Here is a 19,734-nt window from a genome sequence, read left to right as displayed (position 1 = left end):
TAAGTTTTGGTAGGTCTGTCTTCTGGGCGATTTTCATAAAAATGTGTTGCGAATTTGGAAAAACTTCCTTGATGAAATTGTAGATCTTTGAAATAGCTTTCCAATGGTAGGTCGCCCAGCCCAAGAAAAGTTATGTACAAAAAGTTATGCCCGTTTTACTGAAGCCTGTCTTCGCTGAAAATTTGGCCTGTGTTACGGTGAGACGTTACGGACCGTAACACGGAAAAAAACACCAGAACTCTCTGGAAATTTCCACTAAAGGACGGTCCAAAGGACGGTCCGTAACACGAAGGATGATTCGTCCTTCGGGGGCGTCCTTTGGCCCGTTTTCACCAAAAAAATATAAATAAGACACTTGTTTTGTTTATTCCTCCACTTTCTAAACAACGCTAAGGACGAAAATCATTCCTCCAAGTCTCCAAATCAAAGGTAAGAACACCCCTAGCATTACTAATCCATTCTAACATCAAACCCATGATTCTTTTGACCAAAACCTAGGGTTTGCAACATAATTCTTCCCAAAGTGATTCAAGCTAAGGTTTGAGTGTTCTTCATTAGAAAAGTGAATTGTTAAACTTTGTTTAACATATTAAGGTATGTCACTCTTTTGAAAACTTATTTTGAATGAAAATCACTTTTGAAACTATTATTGGAAATATAAATTTTATTCAAGATTCTCTAATGAATGAAAGGAAAAGTAATCTTTTCATGCTTCTTGAACTCCAATTCATGTGTAAATGGTGGTTAATGTGTGTGAGGGGACAAACCCATATTAAACCTAGGTTGTAATAAAACCCTATATATGTATGTGATATTATATATGTATAAGATATTAGAATGATGGCTTCTCAAAACATGAATAATATGGCATAATGAACCGTAATGGTTGTTGTGTTTTGCCTTGCTATTCGGGAGGAAGAGTAGCCCTAGCTACTCGGGAGGGATCCTATGGAAGTGTATTAATTGCCTTTCCATTTGGGGGGAAGAGTGGCCACTTCTGGGTTCGCTACCCGGGGTGTATTAATTGCCTTGCTATTCGGGAGGAAGAGTAGCCACCGTGAATCCATATTCCGATGTATTGTGCAGTGTTGTTGATGTTGAGTTGGGCCTATATGGGCGATTGTGATATCCATCTTTATTATGGAACTGGTATTTATGCCTGATTGATTTAAAGCATAATTGAAACTGGGATTTTGAAACGGCTTTGTAAACTGTTTAACAAATCATATTAAGAAGCACAAAGTGGAATAACTGTTTTATACTATCTTTTCAGAACTGATCTCTTTATGTATTATTGTACTTTATTTTCATATTACTTATTGTCCCCGAGGCACTCACTGAGTACGAAGTACTCCGGCATACCATTGTTGTCTTTGATGGTATGTTAGGTAACGGAGAAGAGCAGGTTCTTGATACTCCGAACGTTTAGGAAGGACTTGTTGTTGCTGCTGATTTGGTGAGCCCACACTTTCATTCGTGGGAAACCCTATTTATTTAATTTCATTTATTTATATTAGTTTTCGGGTTGCGTCCCGATGAGTTCGACACTTATTCCTTATTCCTAGAAGCTCCTTAGTATACATTCGAATGTAGGTAGAAGAGTTGTGGTTATTACGTTTTGACTAAGTATTTAAATTATAAAGACTTCCGCCGATTTAATTCATATATTCATGATTTGTTACATTTATTTTATAAACTATTGGAGTTGTACATTGAACGCGTGTTCAAGTATTGTTATTTTGCATTGTTTAGGTTCTTCGATGTTGTCATGACGTCGGATGGGTCCACGTCTTATGGGTTTTGAGGCGTGACAAGCTTGGTATTAGAGCCTAGGTTTAATTACGTCCTAGGATTGTTGCCGGTGTCTGTGGAGATGTGTCTAGTGGAGTTTTCCTTGTGCAGCCTGATCACCTGCATGATCGAGAAACTCCCAGGACATTTATAGGTGTTTCTTATTCTTCTTGATTCTAGATTGTGTTGTAGAGCTTGAAATCTTTTTAGGATCATTCTAATGCGTTCGTTAATTCGTGCCTATTACAGAAATGGTTCTGATGCGATCCAAAAACGATAATCGGACACAGCCTGCGAAAACTAACCGAAATCTTAGGGGAGCGGATGCTGGTAATGGAAATGATGCTGGAAATCAAGCATCACCTCAAGCACCGCCTGCTCCTGCTGTTCCTGTTGCAGGTGTGCCAGAGATTGGTACTATACAAATGGCTATTCAACTATTGACTGCATTGGTTGCGGCTCAGCAACAGCGTGGAGGTGTGGGACCTCAAAGTGGAGGCAGACTTAAGCAATTCCTCGACTTGAAGTCACTAGAGTTCTTTGGGTCATGAGAGGTGGATGACCCCCAACACTTTTTAGATGAGACCTTTAAGGCATTGAGGGCAATGGATGCCCAGGACTCTGAAGCTGTAAGGCTCGCTTCGTATCAGTTGAAGGATGTTGCTCACGTATGGTTTGAGATGTGGGAATCTGAGAGCGGTGATGTCGCTTTAGCTCCGACGTGGGCTGAATTTGAAGAGGCGTTCATGGAAAGGTTCTTGTCTGATGAGGAAAGAATTGCTATGGCTACGAAGTTTGAAAAGCTAGAGCAGGGTAACAAGTCGGTTCGTGAGTATAGTTTAGAGTTCACCGTCTGTCAAAGTATGCTTTATACATGATTCCGACTGAAAAGCATAAGTTGACTCGTTTTGTGAAAGGCTTGGTACCACGTATCAAGTGCGTATCTTGATGTTGCTATGTCTCCTATTTGCACTTTTTCATCTCTAGTTGGGTTTATTGAACAACAAGAGAGTTGGAAAAATGAAGAGAGGGTGGATCGAGATCAGAACAAGAAGGCCCGAACGGCGGGTGGTTTCAGTGGTAATAATTATAAGGGAGGTCAGAGTAAAGGGTATTCAACACCTGCTCAGTCTGGTGTATATTCAAATGCTAGTGTACCTTCTGGTAGGCAAGGTCAGAAGAATAATAACCAAAGCAGGTTCTCCCAAGGTAGTAGTCGGTCCGCTGTATGGGAGGATCGTATCTGTCATCACTGTGGTATTAGGGGGCATCTTAAGAGGGACTGCAGAAAGTGGCTACGTGAGATGGCTGCTATGAATAACCAAAAGAATGATTCGCCTGCTTCTGCATCTGCTAAAAATCGCACCGCCTGTTGGTAATGCTAACAATAATTATCAAAATGCTCGTAATAACGGCAAAGGAAAGGAAGTTACTAATACTTCTGGTGGAGAGATAGCTCGACTTTATGGGCTGACTCGTAGGGAGGCAGCTGAGGCTTTTGACGCTGTGGTTACAGGTATCCTTACCATCTATTCTCATGATGCTTACTCATTGATTGATCCGGGTTCAAATTTATCCTATGTGACCCCTTATTTTGCTCTTGATATGGGTATGAAACCCGAACCTTTGTTGGAACCTTTTTGTTATTGATACACCTTCTGGTGTTCCTGCTATTGCTTCTAGAGTGTATAGAAATTGTGTTGTTGTGATTAAAGGTCGTGAGACCATGGCTAATTTGTATGAACTTGAGATGGTGGATTTTGATGTAATTATGGGGATGGACTGGTTGTTCGCGTGTTATGCTAATATGGATTGTCACCGTAAGTTAGTTCGTTTCACCTTTCCCGATGAGCATGTTATCGTGTCGGAGGGTGAAATCGCTAAGCTAAGGGGTAGATTTATTTCTTATCTTAAGGCTCATAAGATGATTACTAAGGGGTGTGTTTACCATTTGGTTGCTGTTAATGATACAAAAGCCGTAGTACCTGAATTTGCATTTGTTCCCACAATTAGTGATTATCCCAAAGTGTTTCCCGAAGATCTCCCTGGTATTCCTCCGGATAGAGTTATTGATTTTGGGATTGATGTTATTCCTAACAGCCAACCTATTTCTATTCCACCTTATCGTATGGCTCCAGCGGAGCTAAGGGAATTAAAGGATCAGTTAAAGGACTTGTTGGACAAGGGTTTCATCCGACCAAGTTCCTCACCTTGGGGTGCTCCAGTATTGTTTGTTAGAAAGAAAGATGGTTCCCTTAGGATGTGCGTTGATTACCGTCAACTTAATAAAGTGACCATTAAGAATAAATATCCTTTGCCTAGGATAGATGATCTATTTGACCAACTTCGTGGTGCTAAGTACTTTTCAAAAATTGACTCCGAGGTCTGGGTATCACCAATTGAAAATTAAGGAAAAGGATATCCCGAAAACTGCTTTCCGTACTCATTATGGGCACTTTGAGTTTCTAGTCATGTCCTTTGGGTTGACTAATGCACCTGCTGCATTCATGGATTTTATGAATCGTGTGTTTAAGCCTTATCTAGACCGCTTCATTATTGTGTTTATTGGTGATATTTTAGTGCATTCTAAAAGTCATGAGGATCATGCAAATCACTTGAGGATAACTTTGACGACACTTGAGGAGAACGAGCGTTATGCAAAATTCTCTAAGTGTGAATTCTGGCTTGAGTCTGTGGCTTTCTTGGGTCGTGGTGATCGGTGACGACATTAAAGTAGGCCTCGAAAATTTCAGCGGTTAAGGATTGGCCTAGACCAACTAGTGCGACTAAAATTCGTAGTTTCTTGGGTTTTGCAAATTATTACCGAAAGTTTGTGGAAGGCTTTTCGTCAATAGCCTCTCCATTGACTAAGTTGACGCGAGATCGCTAAGTTTCTAAGTTTCGGTGGTTCGACGCTTATGAAAAGAGTTTCCAAGAACTTAAGACAAAGTTGACTTTGACTCCTATTTTGACTTTACCTTCTGGGTCTAGTGGATATGTGGTGTACTGTGATGCTTCCAGAATTGGTTTGGGTTGTGTATTGATGTAGAACAGTAAGGTGATTGCTTATGCTTCGCGACAGTTGAAGAAGCATGAGAAGAATTACCCCACTCATGACTTGGAGTTAGCTGTCGTGGTATTTGCCTTGAAAATTTGGCGTCATTATTTGTATGGTGAGCATTATGATGTTTATACTGACCATAAAAGCTTGAAATACATCTTTAAGCAGCGAGAGTTGAATCTTAGACAGAGGAAGTGGTTGGAGTTGTTAAAAGATTATGATCTGAATATTTTGTATTATCCTGGTAAGGCTAATGTGGTTGCTAATGCTTTGGGTAGAAAATCTATCGGCACGTTGGCTTATTTGCGCATTCATGACATGCCCATGGGGAAGAAAATTCGAAGACTTGCTAGTCTTAGGGTCAGACTCTATGAAACTGAAGATGGAGAGTTATTGGGGATCACACAGTCACGGTCTGACATTGTGGAAAGGATTAAATCCAAGCAATATCATGAGAAACTTTTGGCAAACCTGAGAGATGGAGTGGAAAGGGGTAAGTACACTTCATTTACTGTTGGTACTGGTGATAGTGTTCTGCGGTTGCAAGGACGATTATGTGTCCCTGATGTTGATGGTCTTCGACAAGAATTAATAATGGAAGCTCATAGTTCCAAGTATTCGGTTCATTCGGGATCCACCAAAATGTATAAGGACTTGAAGCAGCACTATTGGTGGAGAAACATGAAGGTCAATATTTCTAATTTTGTGGCTAAGTGTTTGAATTGTCAACAGGTGAAGGCTGAACATCAAAGACATTATGGTCTGGCTCAGAATATAGAGATTCCGCAGTGGAAGTGGGAGGTGATCAATATGGATTTCGTTGTGGGTTTACCCCACAAGGGCCAAATTTGATTCAATTTGGGTGATCGTGGATAGACTCATAAAGTCTGCCCATTTACTCCCAGTGAAGACATCATATACTGCGGCGGAGTACTCCAAGTTATATCTAAAAGAAATAGTTAGATTGCATAGTGTTCCGACATCGATTATATCTGACAGAGGTACGTAATTTACTGCTCACTTCTGGAAATCATTTAAGGAAGGTTTGGGTACTAGAGTGAATTTGAGCACCGCTTTTCATCCTCAAACTGATGGGCAAGCAGAGAGGACTATTCAGACTTTGGAGGATATATTGCGTGCTTGTGTAATTGATTTTGGAGGAAGTTGGGATGAACACCTACCTCTGGTGGAATTTGCTTACAAAAATAGTTATTAAGCGAGTATTCAGATGGCTCCTTATGAGGCTCTTTATGGGAGGCGTTGCAGATCTCCAATTAGGTGGTTTGAACCCACCAAAGTAGAATTATTGGGTCCTGATTCAGTTCATAAGGTGATTGAAAAGGTAAATCTTATTATGCAACGACTGAAGACCGCTCAGAGTAGACAAAAGTCTTATAAGGACATGAGGCGTAGGGAATTGAAATTTGCTGTTGGTGACAAGGTTTTCCTGAAAGTGTCACCTATGAAGGGGGTAATGCATTTTGGCAGAAAGGGCAAGCTTAGTCCTCGCTATATTGGTCCTTGTGAGATCATTAGAAGAGTTGAGAAGGTAGCTTATGAGTTGAGAATACCGGCTAAGATGTCCATGGTTTATCCTGTGGTTCACATTTTGATGTTAAGATTGTATAAACCTGATCCTTCCCATGTGTTGAACTATGAAGAATTTGAGATTGATGAATCTTTGTCTTATGAAGAAAAACCAGTTCAGATTTTGGATCGCCAAGTTAGAAGGTTGAGAACAAAGGATGTTGCGTTGGTTAAAGTGTTATGGCAAAATCATAATACTGAGGAAGCTACTCGGGAAACGGAAGGGGACATGAAGAAGAGATATCCTCACTTGTTCCCTATTTCAGGTATGAGTTAATTTTTGAGCTATTCGTTCGCAAGGTGATTGTGTGGTTAAAATTCGTGGGGGTTAATAACCTTCCTAGAATACGATTTTAATTCGAGGACGAATGATCTTAAGAAGGGGATAATGTAACACCCCGTAAACTTGAACTAGGTGTGAATGTGTAAAAATCTAGTGTTAAGATGATATTATATCTATATGAATCCATTCTTGATGAATTCGGGTGGAAGATGGTCGTTTTGAAGTCAAACCAACAATTGAAGTTCTTAAGGGCTCTTAAATTCGCCTAAGTTTTGGTAGGTCTGTCTTATGGGTGATTTTATGAAGATGTGTTGCGAATTTGGAAAAATTTCCCGGATGAAAGTTGTATATCTTTGAAATAGTTTTCCAATGGTAGGTCGCCCAGCCCAAGAAAAGTTATGTACAAAAGGTTATGCCCGTTTTACAGAATCCTGTCTTTGCTGAAAATTTGGCCTGTGTTACGGTGAGACGTTACGGACCGTAACACGAAACTGTAACACCTCAAAAATCACTAGAACTCTCTGAAAATTTCCACTAAAGGACGGTCCGTAACACGAAGGATGGTTCGTCCTTCGGGGCGCCCTTTGGTCCGTTTTCACCAGAAAAATATAAATAAGACATTTGTTTTGTTTATTCCTCCACTTTCTGAACAACCCTAAGGACGAAAATCATTCCTCCAAGTCTCCAAATCAAAGATAAGAACATCCTTAACATTACTAATCCATTCTAACATCAAACCCATGATTTTTAACATGATTCTTGTGACCAAAACCTAGGGTTTGCAACATAATTCTTCCCAAAGTGATTCAAGCTAGGGTTTGGGTGTTCTTCATTAGAAAAACGAATTGTTAAACTTTGTTTATTATATTAAGGTATGTCTCTCTTTTGAAAACTTATTTTGAATGAAAATCACTTTTGAAACTATTGTTGGAAGTATAAATTTTATTCAAGATTCTTTAATGAATGAAAGGAAAAGTAATCTTTTCATGTTTCTTGAACTCCAATTCATGTCTAAATGGTGGTTAATGTGTGTGAGGGGACAAATCCACATTAAACCTAGATTGTAACAAACCTTATATATGTATAAGATATTACGAATGTTTTCCTCTATGAGAGCTGCTTAATAATGATGGTTAAGAGTTGGTGACGACATTCTCATTGATGAATTGGGACATGGAAATCTTTCGTAAAGAAGTTATACGTTTTCAAAACATTGATTGGAATGACTTATTCTTTCGATATGGCATAATGAACCATAATGACAATTGATGATGTGACTACATTACAAATGAGTTATGAATTGGCTTCTATGCTATGAGAATTTGTTGTTGTGTTTTGCCTAGCTACTCGAGAGGAAGAGTAGCCACTATGGATCCTAGTGTATTAATTGCCTTGCTATTCGGGGGGAAGAATGGTCACTTCCGAGTTCGCTACCTGGGGTGTATTAATTGCCTTGCTATTCGGGAGGAAGAGTAGCCACCGTGAATCCATATTTCGATGTATTTAAAGCGTTGTTGATATTGAGTTGGGCCTATATGGGCGATTGTGATATCCATCTTTATTATGGAACTGGTATTTATGCCTGATTGATTTAAAGCATAATTGAAACTGGGATTTTGAAACGGCTTTGTAAACTGTTTAACAAATCATATTAAGAAGCACAAAGTGAAATAACTGTTTTATACTATCTTTTCAGAACTGATTTCTTTATGTATTATTGTACTTTATTTTCATATTACTTATTGTCCCCGAAGCACTCATTTAGTACGAAGTACTTAGGCATATCATTGTTGTCATTGATGGTATGTTAGGTAACGGAGAAGAGCAGGTTCTTGATACTCCGGGCGTTTAGGAAGGACTTGCTGTTGCTGCTGCTTTGGTGAGCCCACACATTCATTCGTGGGACACCCTATTTATTTGTTTATTCCATTTATTTATATTAGTTTTCAGGCTGCGTCCCGATGAGTCAAATTATTATTCCTTTATCTTAGAAGCTCCTTAGTATACATTCGAATGTGGGTAGAAGAGTTATTGATTAACTCTTTCGTGCACTACTATGTTTTGGTTGAATTATTTAAATTATAAAGACTTCCACTGATTTAATTCATATATTCATGATTTGTTACATTCATGATTTGTTACATTTATTTTATAAACTGTTGGAGGCGAATATTGAACCTGCCTGGTTCAAGTGTTATTATTGTGTCGTTTAGGCTCTTCCGATGTTGTTCATGACGTCGGATGCCGGTCACGTCTAGGGTGGGTTTTAGGGTGTGACAGTATCATATCACAATACCAACAGTGGTATGGCAACAGTATATCAATATCACAAGTACCAGCAACAGGTACGCCAAAAATGTATCATAGTTCAAATACTAACAACGGTATATCAATCCTATCTCAGTCAAGACAATAACACAGATTCTGATATCTACCAACTACACATGGCATCAAACCAACACAATGGAACAATCAAACGCACATAACGGGGTGGCTAGTCCCAACACACAATAGGCCTAACCTAAGGCAATATCCAACCCGACTTCATACCCGAAGGTTCACATGCTGTCTCCGACATCATAATCTAAATATTTGCTTCGCTATACAAAATCTCACAAAAGGTAAGCCATAACCTACCTGGACTGCCGAACTGCAACACCAACAACTCACTCATTTTTCTTGCCCTTCCGCTGAACCTCGAAATCAAAGTAGTCTAAGCATAATCAAATTCTGTGTTAGAAATCATGAAGAATGATACTAATATTGCTACTATTTCAATTCGGTCCATTTTAACCCTAGAAATTGGGGAAACGGGCCCATAAGGGCAAAACGGGAAATTTACGGGCAAAATACCAAATTAAGTACTAGGCAATCATAATACAACCATTAATTGTTGATTTAGCCCAAGGATTTGCCTAATTTCTGATTTCAAGCAAAACCTCCAATTTGGGTATAAACCCTAAGTGTTCAATTCCGAAATTCAATGTTAAAAGTGAAAGATATATGATTAATAAGCTTAGATTGGTCAATATCTAACATAAACATCACCAATTTTATCAATAATAATCTTAGGAATAACGTTCTTCCAAACCCTCTTTGAACTCTTATCACCAAGGGTTTATTAAGGGAATAGGGGAATCTTACATGATAATGGGTTAAAGGAAGAATGAAGAAATGATTAGGAATTACCTCCAAGATTTTCCTCCAAATATCCTTAAGAGCAGTTTCTTCAAGCTCAATTATCAAAATGGGACAAAATGAGGGTCTAGGGCTGTTTAACACTTCATTAATATTATTATCTGTCCGTCACCCGCTTTAGCGGTACAGGGACCGCCCCAGCGGTCAGCTGACCACTTCAGCGTTCAAGCCTAAATGGCTCGGACCGCTTCAGCGACAGGGCTACCGCTCCAGCGGAACGGGCACCAGACACCAGAAACTTAGCCTAAGTTTCACCTTTCGATCCAATTTTCCGACTAATTCCCGAGCCCATCTGCTCACATACTAAACACATAGTCCCACATAAAAACGTGCTATGAACGGGCCTGTGGCCTCAAAATTCCCAACGGAGGTCTCGTTGACCGAGTCAACCCCCAATGCCTTAATTCTAATTTTCCATCCCAAGTTCACAATGCATCCAAGTGCATTGGAAACCGAACCAAATACACATACAAGTCCTAAATGACCATGCAGACCTCTCGGAATCAACGGAATTTCGAAAAAGGTTCGTTTGCCCAAAAGTCAACTTTGGGTCAACTATTTTTCACTTTAAGCCTATATTTTCACAAAAGTTGCCCGAATCCGATCTAGATACCTTGGAAAGCATGTCAACAGTCCCTTCGGGTCACAAGTGAGATAATCAATGCTCGGGAACAAGCGAAAATGTCAAAAAGACTATAACATCGAAACAGGTCGTTACAACAGATACCAATTAGACCGTCGCTCGTCCTCGAGCGAAGAAAAGAAACGAAACAGGGAAAATACCTGAATCAGTAAACAGCTGAGGATATCGGCTATGCATGTCGGACTCGGTCTCCCAAGTAGCCTCCTCAACAGGACGGTGCTTCCATTGCCCCTTCACAGAAGCAATCTCTTTTGACCTCAACTTCCGAACCTGCATCCAAGATCGCGATAGGCTCCTCCTCATAAGTCAAATTCTCATCAAGCAATATAGAATCCCAATGGATAATGTAGGTACCGATGGTATGGTATTTCTTCAGCATCGAAACATGAAAGACCGGATGAAATCCCGCCAAGCCTGTCAGCAATGCTAACTCATAAGCTACATCACCGATACAATCCCCAATCTCGAACGGACGATGTGCACGGGGCTCAAATTTCCCCTCTTGCCAAACCTCATAACACCCTTCATAGGTGAAACCTTCAATAGAACCTTGTCACCAATAGCAAACTTCAAATCCCGGACTTTTCGGTCCGCATATATCTTTTACCGACTCTGAGCTGCCACAACCTTGGCCTAAATAACTCTAACTCTATTAAGGGACTCTCTCAATAGATCCGTGCTCCAAGGTTGAGCCTCGAACCCATCAAACCAACCTTTTGGAGATTTATATCTCCTACCATATAAGTCTCAAAAGGCGCCATACCAATACTCGAATGATAGCTGTTATTGTACGCAAACTCTACCAAGGGCAAATTTTGATCCCAATGACCACCAAAATCAATAACTCACGCTCTCAATATGTCCTCGAGCACCTGAATGGTCCGCTCAGACTGGCCATCGGTCTGGGGATGAAAAGCTGTACTGAGATCCAATCGGGTACCCAACTCCACATGAAATGCCCTCCAGAATCGGGAAATGAAAATAGTACCCGATCGGATATGACAGAAATAGGAACCCCATGTAATATCACAATATCCCAAATGTACATCTTGGCTAATTTCTCCGCGGTATAGGAAACCTGAACTGGAACAAAGTGAGCGGACTTAGTCAACCGATCCACTATCACCCAAATAGAATCAAACTTGCCAAGGGTCTTTGGAATACCCATGAGAAAATCCATGGTAATCCTCTCCCACTTCCACTCGGGAATGGGCATCCTCTGAAGCACCCCACTGAGTCGCTGGTGCTCATACTTTACCTGTTGACAATTTTCACACAGCCACAAAGTCAACTATATCTCTCTTCATTCGACGCCACCAATAGTGCTGTCTCAAGTCACAGTACATCTTAGTTGCCCCCGGATGAATGGAATAGCAAGAGCTATGAGGCTCAGACAAGATCAACTGAACCAAATCACCAACACGAGGAACGCACACGCGTCCTTTAATCCTCAAAATGCCCTCAGAATCAATCACGACCTCCTTGGCCTCACCTTTCGAAACCTTATCTTGGATCTTGCTCAACTGAGCATCCTCAAACTGGTGAGCCCTGATCCGATCCAATAAAGATGACCTCGCCTCTATACAAGCCAAAATCCTACCCGGAGCTGAAATATCAAGACGAACGGAACTGTTGGCCAGAGTTTGAACCTCCATGGCCAACGGACGCTCGGTAACAATCCATCGAGCTAAACTCCTCATACTCACTTCCTTGCGACTCAAGGCATCAGCCACTACATTGGCCTTTCCGGGATGATATAGAATAGAGATGTCATAGTCCTTCAGGAACTTCACCCATCGGCGCTTCCTGGAATTAAGATCTCTCTGGGTAAACACATGCTGAAGGCTATGGTGACCAGTAAAAAACCTCACAATGGACATCGTACGAGTAGTGCCTCCAAAGCTTCAAGGCGAAGACTACGGTCAACAACTTCAAATCATGGGTAGGGTAATTCTTCTCATGAACTTTTAACTTACGGGAAGCATAAGCTATCACTCTACCCTCCTGCATCAACACCGCACCCAAACCCATACAGGAAGCGCCGCAATAGACAGCAAAATCCTTAACTCCCATAAGAAAGGCTAGGATCGGGGCTGTAGTCAAAAGAAGCTTGCTCTTTTGAAAGCTCTTCTCACAATCATCCTTCCACTGGAAGTGAACATTCTTTTTAGTCAATCGGGTCAAGGATGAAGCAATGGCAGCGAAACCCTTCACAAAGCGACGATAATAACTGGCCAAACCCACAAAGCTACGAATCTCAGTAACAGTAGTGGGCCTCGCCCAATCTCTCACAACCTCAATCTTCGGTGGATCAACCATAATTCTTTCCTTAGACACCACATGGCCTAAGAATGCTACAGATGCCAACCAAAACTCGCACTTAGAAAATTTAGCGAACAAGCTATATTTCTTCAACAACGAAACGGTATAGAGATGGCTCTCATGCTCCACTCTACTCTTGGAATACACCAAGATATCATCGATATCACAAAGGAATCAAGGAACGGCGTGAAGATGCCATTCATCAAAGTCATAAATGCAGTCGGGGCATTGGTAAGCCCAAAAGACATCACTAAAGACTCATAGTGGCCATATCTCGTCCGGAATCTTTGTATTCGGAATATCCTCCGCCCTAATCTTCAATTGGTGATAGCCAGAACGCAAATCAATCTTCGAAAACACCGAAGCACCCTGAAATTGGTCAAACAGATCATCATTACAAGGCATAGGGCAATTGTTCCCAATAGTGACCTTGTTCAACAGGCGGTAATCACTACACATCCTCATGGTCCCATCTTTCTTCTTCACAAATAACACAGGAGCACCCGAAGGGGGGAGCTCAGTCTAATGAACCCCTTGCTCAATAAATCCTACAATTGTTCCTGAAGCTCTCTCAACGCGGAAGGTGCCATCCGATATGGTGGGATGGAAATGGGATGAGTGCCCGGGTTCACGCCGATACAGAAATCAATTCGCGATCAGGTGGCATACCCGGCAAATTCGACGGAAATACCTCGGCGAACTCGCTCACAATAGGGATAGACTCAAGGGGTGGAGATGCAACAGTCGTATCACGAATATGCGCCAAATACGCTAAACACCCCTTACTTACTAACTTCTTCGCCCGAAGGAAGGAAATGATCTTCTTCGGAGCGGGACTAGGAATAGCTCTCTACTCAAGTCTAGGAATGCCAGGCATGGCTAAGGTGACTGTCTTGGCGTGACAATCCAAGATCGCTTGATAAGGAGAAAGCCAGGACATACCCAATATAATATCAAAGTCCACCATATCAAGAATCATCAAATCTACCCAAGTCTATAAAATTAACCAAACAAGACCGGTAGACTCTATTGACAACCACAGAATCTCCGACCTGAGTAGACACATGAACAGGTATATCTATGCTGTCACAAGGCAAATCTCAAACAACGGCATGAAATGCAAACACATACGAGTAAGTGAATCCAGGATCAAATAACACTGATACTGCTCTATGACAGACATAAATGGTACCTGAGATCACAACATCTGAGGCCTCTGCCTCGGGCCTACCAGAAAATGAGTAACAATGGGCTCCACCACGCCCAGTCTTGGATCCCCCTCGTACTCTGAGTACCCCATCAAGCTAGCTGGGACCCGCCTCTAGATCTATGTGAATTACCGCGGCACCGAGCGAGCTCGCCTCTGAAGAGGTCAGTCCGCGCGACCACGGATGATACGAAGTCCTCGGCGGCGATAATCCGCCTAGGTCCGGGACATCTCTCTGGCCGCGCCCGACCTCTCTGCGAGTAACGAGTAAGAGGAGTCGAGTGCTGCGGCCACGAAGCGAAGGCCGTGTGCGAATGTACAGGATGATCGGAATAGGGCTGAGGTGGTCTCGAAAACTGACCGGTGCCTCTCGTACCAGAGCCCCAAAAACTGCCAGTCTGACGTGGCCTCTTGTCACCACCACCAAAAGAACGGGCCTTAGCGCCCTCAACCATAGAAGCATGCTCGATAATGGACTGGAAGGAAGCCCCCATTGACTCTATCTGAAGCTAAGGAATCTATAGAGAGCCCACTAGTCCTCCAACAAAGCGCCTGATCTTATCGACCTCAGTAGGGATTAACAGAGTAGAATAACGGGCGAAATAGAGGAAACGGGTCACATAGGACTCCAAGGACATGCCCTTCTGCTCACGGTGTAAAAATTGCTCCCTAAGCGCCTCTCTCAAAGACCGGGGCACATACTTCTAATGGAAGGCTCGACAAAACTGAGTCCAAGTTAAAGGAGGAGAACCCTCAGGTCTGCACGCTACAAAATACCTCCACCACGTCTTCGCGTCACCGCGAAACTGGTAGGACACATAATCAATGTCGTGGGTCTCCACTATCCTCATACGGTGCAGCAACTCATGCATATCAAGAATAAACTCATAGGCATCCTTAGACGAGGTACCAGCAAACCTCGGCCGCTTTAACTTCCGGAACCTCCCAACAGAACCTGGTCAGAAGCAGTCATAACAGTGCCCTCCATGGGCCTAATCTCATCACCGGGAGTGGGTATCATATCCATGCAACAAGCCATAGTAGGCAGCGGGATGTACTACCCTCGTAGGTCTCTGCTCAGGGGTCTGCACCCCATCCCTAGTCTGTGAACCCTCTCCGGGTGTAGTAACACCGCCTGCTGGGCATCAAGATGAAGAAATACTCTAGCCATAGTATCATGCATGGCCTGATCAGAAGTAACCTCAGGCTGTGTCCGAGCTGGAGCCACATCCTCGGGCTCGAGGGATGGAGTTCTCTCTCGGTGCTGTCCTACCGCAGGAGCTTTACCCCTGGCTAGGGCAGCCCCGCGGCCTTTCTCTCTGCCGCGCCCTCTGGCTGTCGCTCACCCTCGGGTGCTAGCCGTAGCCGCGGGCTCTGGTACCTAACCTCGGGCCATAGTAGCTCGAGTCCTCACCATATATGAGAGAAGAGATAAGAGTCAGATACTGTTGATCTTTCCAGATACCAATTTGAATAAAGCAGCACAACGGAAAGAAAGAAAGCGAGATTTTCGAAATGTCCCATAGCCTCCCGCAGATTAGTACGGAGCTCATCGTATCGATCCGCGAGACTCTACTAGACACGCTCTTGTATTAAAGATCGGGTAACCTAGGGCTACGATACCAACTTGTCCACGATCCGTTTAGCCCTTGGCCATGGGCACTTACCTTCCCGCCTTGGTAGCGAACCCTCGTCCCGACAATGAACGATACATAAATTGAAGAAAGTTAAGTAGCGGAAATCAACAAATATGTAAGTCCCACGATATATATATATATATATATATATATATATATAGATAGATAGATAGTAGTAAAAATGCGGAATATAGTAATACCCCCAGGGTCTAGTCTGAATAAGACAAGAGCATCTAAGGTGAATAGTACAGTCTAGAATACTAATACATAAATGTCTATGTCTCTGAAATTAAAGAAAGACATATGATAGGAAAGTCTTCAAGGTCAACGGACGCCATGCTCACCACAAACTCGAGAGGAAGGGGAAGAGTCGATCGACGGGGGGTCGAAAAAAGTAGATCGACCTGGTACTACTGCGCATTCATATAAAAGAATGCAGCAAGTGCGGGTCGGTACAAACAACGATCTTGGTAGGCATCGTCGGCCGACTAAGCATAGTTAACACAATTCAGAAAATAAAGCAGATAAGCAAGGAATCTAATAAGTATAAGACAATATGATCTGACCAAGTATCGTCATCCCCTTTATGTAAAGCATCTAAACCCAAATACGTCAAGTCTAAATATATCCGATCCAATCCAATCATCACAATCCAATCACCAAGAATCTCAATCAAGTCATAATGCAATGCAATGCAATGATGGAATGAATGCAATGTAATGCCATGCAGATGAGGTGTACATATGTACTCCGAACGAAAATATAAACGTCTCGGTAGCACAACCCAGCGTGACTCGCGAAGTCTAAGTGCCACCAGTCCCGGATCTTTGCCCAACAGACAGACGGGACCCTGGCTAATTGCTCACAGGGGAAGTCTCACCGGCACCACCCTGGGGGACCCGCGGAGTCCATGCACTAACAACGACTCCGGGATATCATCGGAATCATCCATGCATCAACGATGCCGGAATTGATCATCGGACATCGGCCATCTCACAATCACTCAAGTAAAAGAGTCTTCCAAATATAAATCTCACACAATCAACGATTCCGGAATTGATCTTCAGACATCGGTTTTTTCATAATCACTCAAGTAAAACAGTTTATCAAATATAAGTTTCATACAATCAACGATTCCAGAATTGATCTTCGTACATCGGCCTTTTCATAATCACTCAAGTAAAAAAGTTTATCAAATATCAGTTTCATACAATCAACGATACTGGATCATCACTGGTATCGGTCATGCATCATAAATGTGTGAGATTGCATGCAATGCGTATATAAATTATCCACAATCAAATTCAATATCACAAGTACCAACGAAAGGGTACGCCAACAATGTATCATATCATAGTACCAACAGTGATATGCCAACAGTATATCAATATCACAAGTACTGACAATGGCACGCCAACAATGTATCATAGTTCAAATACCAATAACGGTAGATCAATCCTATCTCAGTCAAGATAATAACACAGATTTCTGGCATCAAACCATCACAATGGAACAATCAAACGCACATAACGGGGTGGCTAGTCCCAACACACAACAGGGCCCAACCTAAGGCAATATCCAACCCGAATTCATACCCGAAGGTTCAGATGTTGTCTCCGACATCATAATCTAAATATGTGCTTCGCTATATGAAGTCTCACCAAAGGTAAGGCATAACCTACTGCAGATGCCGAACATGACATGACACCAACTACTCACTCCTTTGCTTTGCCCTTCCCTTTGAGACTCGAAGCCAAAGTAGTCTAAGTATAATCGAATTATATATTAGAAATCATGAAGAATGATACTAATATTGCTACTTTTTCAATTTGGTCCATTTTAACCCTAGAAAATGGGGAAACGGGCCCACAAGGGCAAAACGGGAAATTTGCGGGCAAAATACCAAATTAAGTACTAGGCAATCATAATACAACCATTAATTGTTTATTTAGCCTAACGATTAGCCTAATTTCTGATTTCAAGCAAAACCCCCTATTTGGGTATAAACCCTAAGTGTTCAATTCCGAAATTCAATGTTAAAAGTGAAAGATATATGATTAATAAGCTTAGATTGGTCAATATCTAACATAAACATCACCAATTTTATCATTAATAATCTTAGGAACAATGTTCTTCCAAACTCTCTTTGAACTCTTGTCACCAAGGGTTTATTAAGGGAATAGGGGAATCTAACATGATAATGGGTTAAAGGAAGAATGAAGAAATGAGTAGGAATTACCTCCAAGATTTTCTTCCAAATATCCTTAAGAGCAATTTCTTCAAGCTCAAATATCGAAATGGGACAAAATAAGGGTCTAGTGTTTTTTTAACATTTCATTAATACTATTAACTGCCTGTCACCCGCTTTAGCGGTACAAGGACCGCCCCAGCGGTCAAGCCTAAATGGCTTGGATCGCTTTAGCGGCAGGGCTACCGCTCCAGCGGTGCCGCTGCTACGGTGCTGGAGCTGCCAAAACGAGCAATAAACACCAGAAACATAGCCTAAGTTTCACCTTTCGATCCAATTTTTTGACTAATTCCCGAGGCCATCTGCTCGCATACCAAACACGTAGTCCCACATAAAAATTCGCTAAGAACGCGCTTGTGGCCTCGAAATTTCCAATGGAAGTCTCGTTGACCGAGTAACCCCCAATGCCTTAATTCCAATTTCCCATCCCAAGTCCCGAAATGCATCTAAGTGCATTTGGAACCAAACTAAATACACATAGAAGTTCTAAACGACCATCCAGACCTCTCAGAATAGACGGAATTCTGAAAAAGGTTTGTTTTCCCAAAAGTCAACTTTGCGTCAATCATTTTTCACTTTAAGCCTATATTTTAACAAAAGTTGCCCGAATCCGATCTAGACACCTCGAGAAGCATGTCAATGGTCCTTTCGGGTCACAAGTGAGCTATTCGATGCTCGGGAACGGGCGAATATGCCGAAAAGACTATAAAGACAAAACGGGTCGTTACATGCAACTCATGCATATCAAGAATAAACTGATTGGCATCCTCAAACGAAGTGCCAGGGAACTTCGGTGGCTCTAACTTCCTGAATCTCCCAACAAGGTCCTGATCAGAAACGGTCACAACGACGCCCTCCATTGGCCTAATCTCCTCACCAGGAGTGGGTATCACATCAATGCGAGGAGCTATAGCTGCAGCGGGATGTGCTACCCGCGTAGGTCCCTACCCAGGCGTACGTGCCCCCCGGACAGTGATCTATGAACCCCCACCGGTGTGGTAACCCGAGGGCGCCGCCTTAGGTATCAAGGTGAAGTAACACTCTGGCCATGGTGTCATGCATGGCCTGATCAGAGGTAACCTCAGGCTGTGTCTGAGCTGGAGCCATATCTCTCGGCGTTGTCCTACTACTGGAGCTCTACCCCTGGCTGGGGCAGCCCCGCGGCCTCTCACTCTACCGCTCCCTTTGGTTGTCGCCCCACCTCGGGTGCCAGCCGTAGCTGCAAGCTTTGGCACCTGACCGCGAGCCATAGTAGCTCGATTCCTCGCCATCTGTGAGAGAAGAGATAAGAGTCAGATACCAATTTGATCTTTCCAGATACCAATTAGAATAAAGTAGCACGAAGGAAGGAAAGAGTGAGATTTCCTAAATGTCCTATAGCCTCCCGCAGACAAGTACGGAGCTCATCGTACCGATCCAAGAGACTCTACTAGACACGCTCTTGTATTAAAGACTGGGTAACCTAGGGCTCAGCTACCAACTTGTCACGACCAATTTTGCCTAAGTAGTGCGGGCACTTACCTTTCCACCTCGGTAAGCGAACCCTCAACCCAACAATGAATAAATACATAAAAGTATAAAATTAAGCAATGGAATAAAATAAATACGTAAGTCTCACGACATATATATATATATATAAGTAGTAGAAAAGTGCGGAATGACGATAAACACCCCTAGGGTCTAGTCTGAATAACACAGGAGCATCTAAGGAGAAATAATACAATCTAGAATACTAATACATAAAGTGTCTATGTCTC

At 42.3% G+C, this 19,734-nt stretch overlaps 1 protein-coding gene across 1 annotated transcript; it reads left to right on the top strand.

Moving 5' to 3' along the window:
- The first annotated feature begins 6,080 nt into the window (after positions 1 to 6,080).
- LOC132038578 (uncharacterized) lies at positions 6,081 to 6,716 on the top strand. The gene has a single exon (XM_059429231.1). It carries the CDS (start codon positions 6,081 to 6,083, stop codon positions 6,714 to 6,716), a length of 636 nt encoding a protein of 211 aa, XP_059285214.1.
- The last annotated feature ends 13,018 nt before the right edge of the window (positions 6,717 to 19,734 follow it).

This window comes from Lycium ferocissimum, chromosome 11 (genome assembly GCF_029784015.1).
Source record: "Lycium ferocissimum isolate CSIRO_LF1 chromosome 11, AGI_CSIRO_Lferr_CH_V1, whole genome shotgun sequence".
Classification (NCBI taxonomy): domain Eukaryota; kingdom Viridiplantae; phylum Streptophyta; class Magnoliopsida; order Solanales; family Solanaceae; genus Lycium; species Lycium ferocissimum.
Note: the sequence above shows the minus strand (reverse complement) of the source record. Positions and strands in the feature narration are given on the sequence as shown.

What these genes read in the sequence shown, in the direction of transcription:
- LOC132038578 (XM_059429231.1), top strand. Translation starts at nt 6,081, where the DNA reads ATGGCTCCTTATGAGGCTCTTTATGGGAGGCGTTGCAGATCTCCAATT.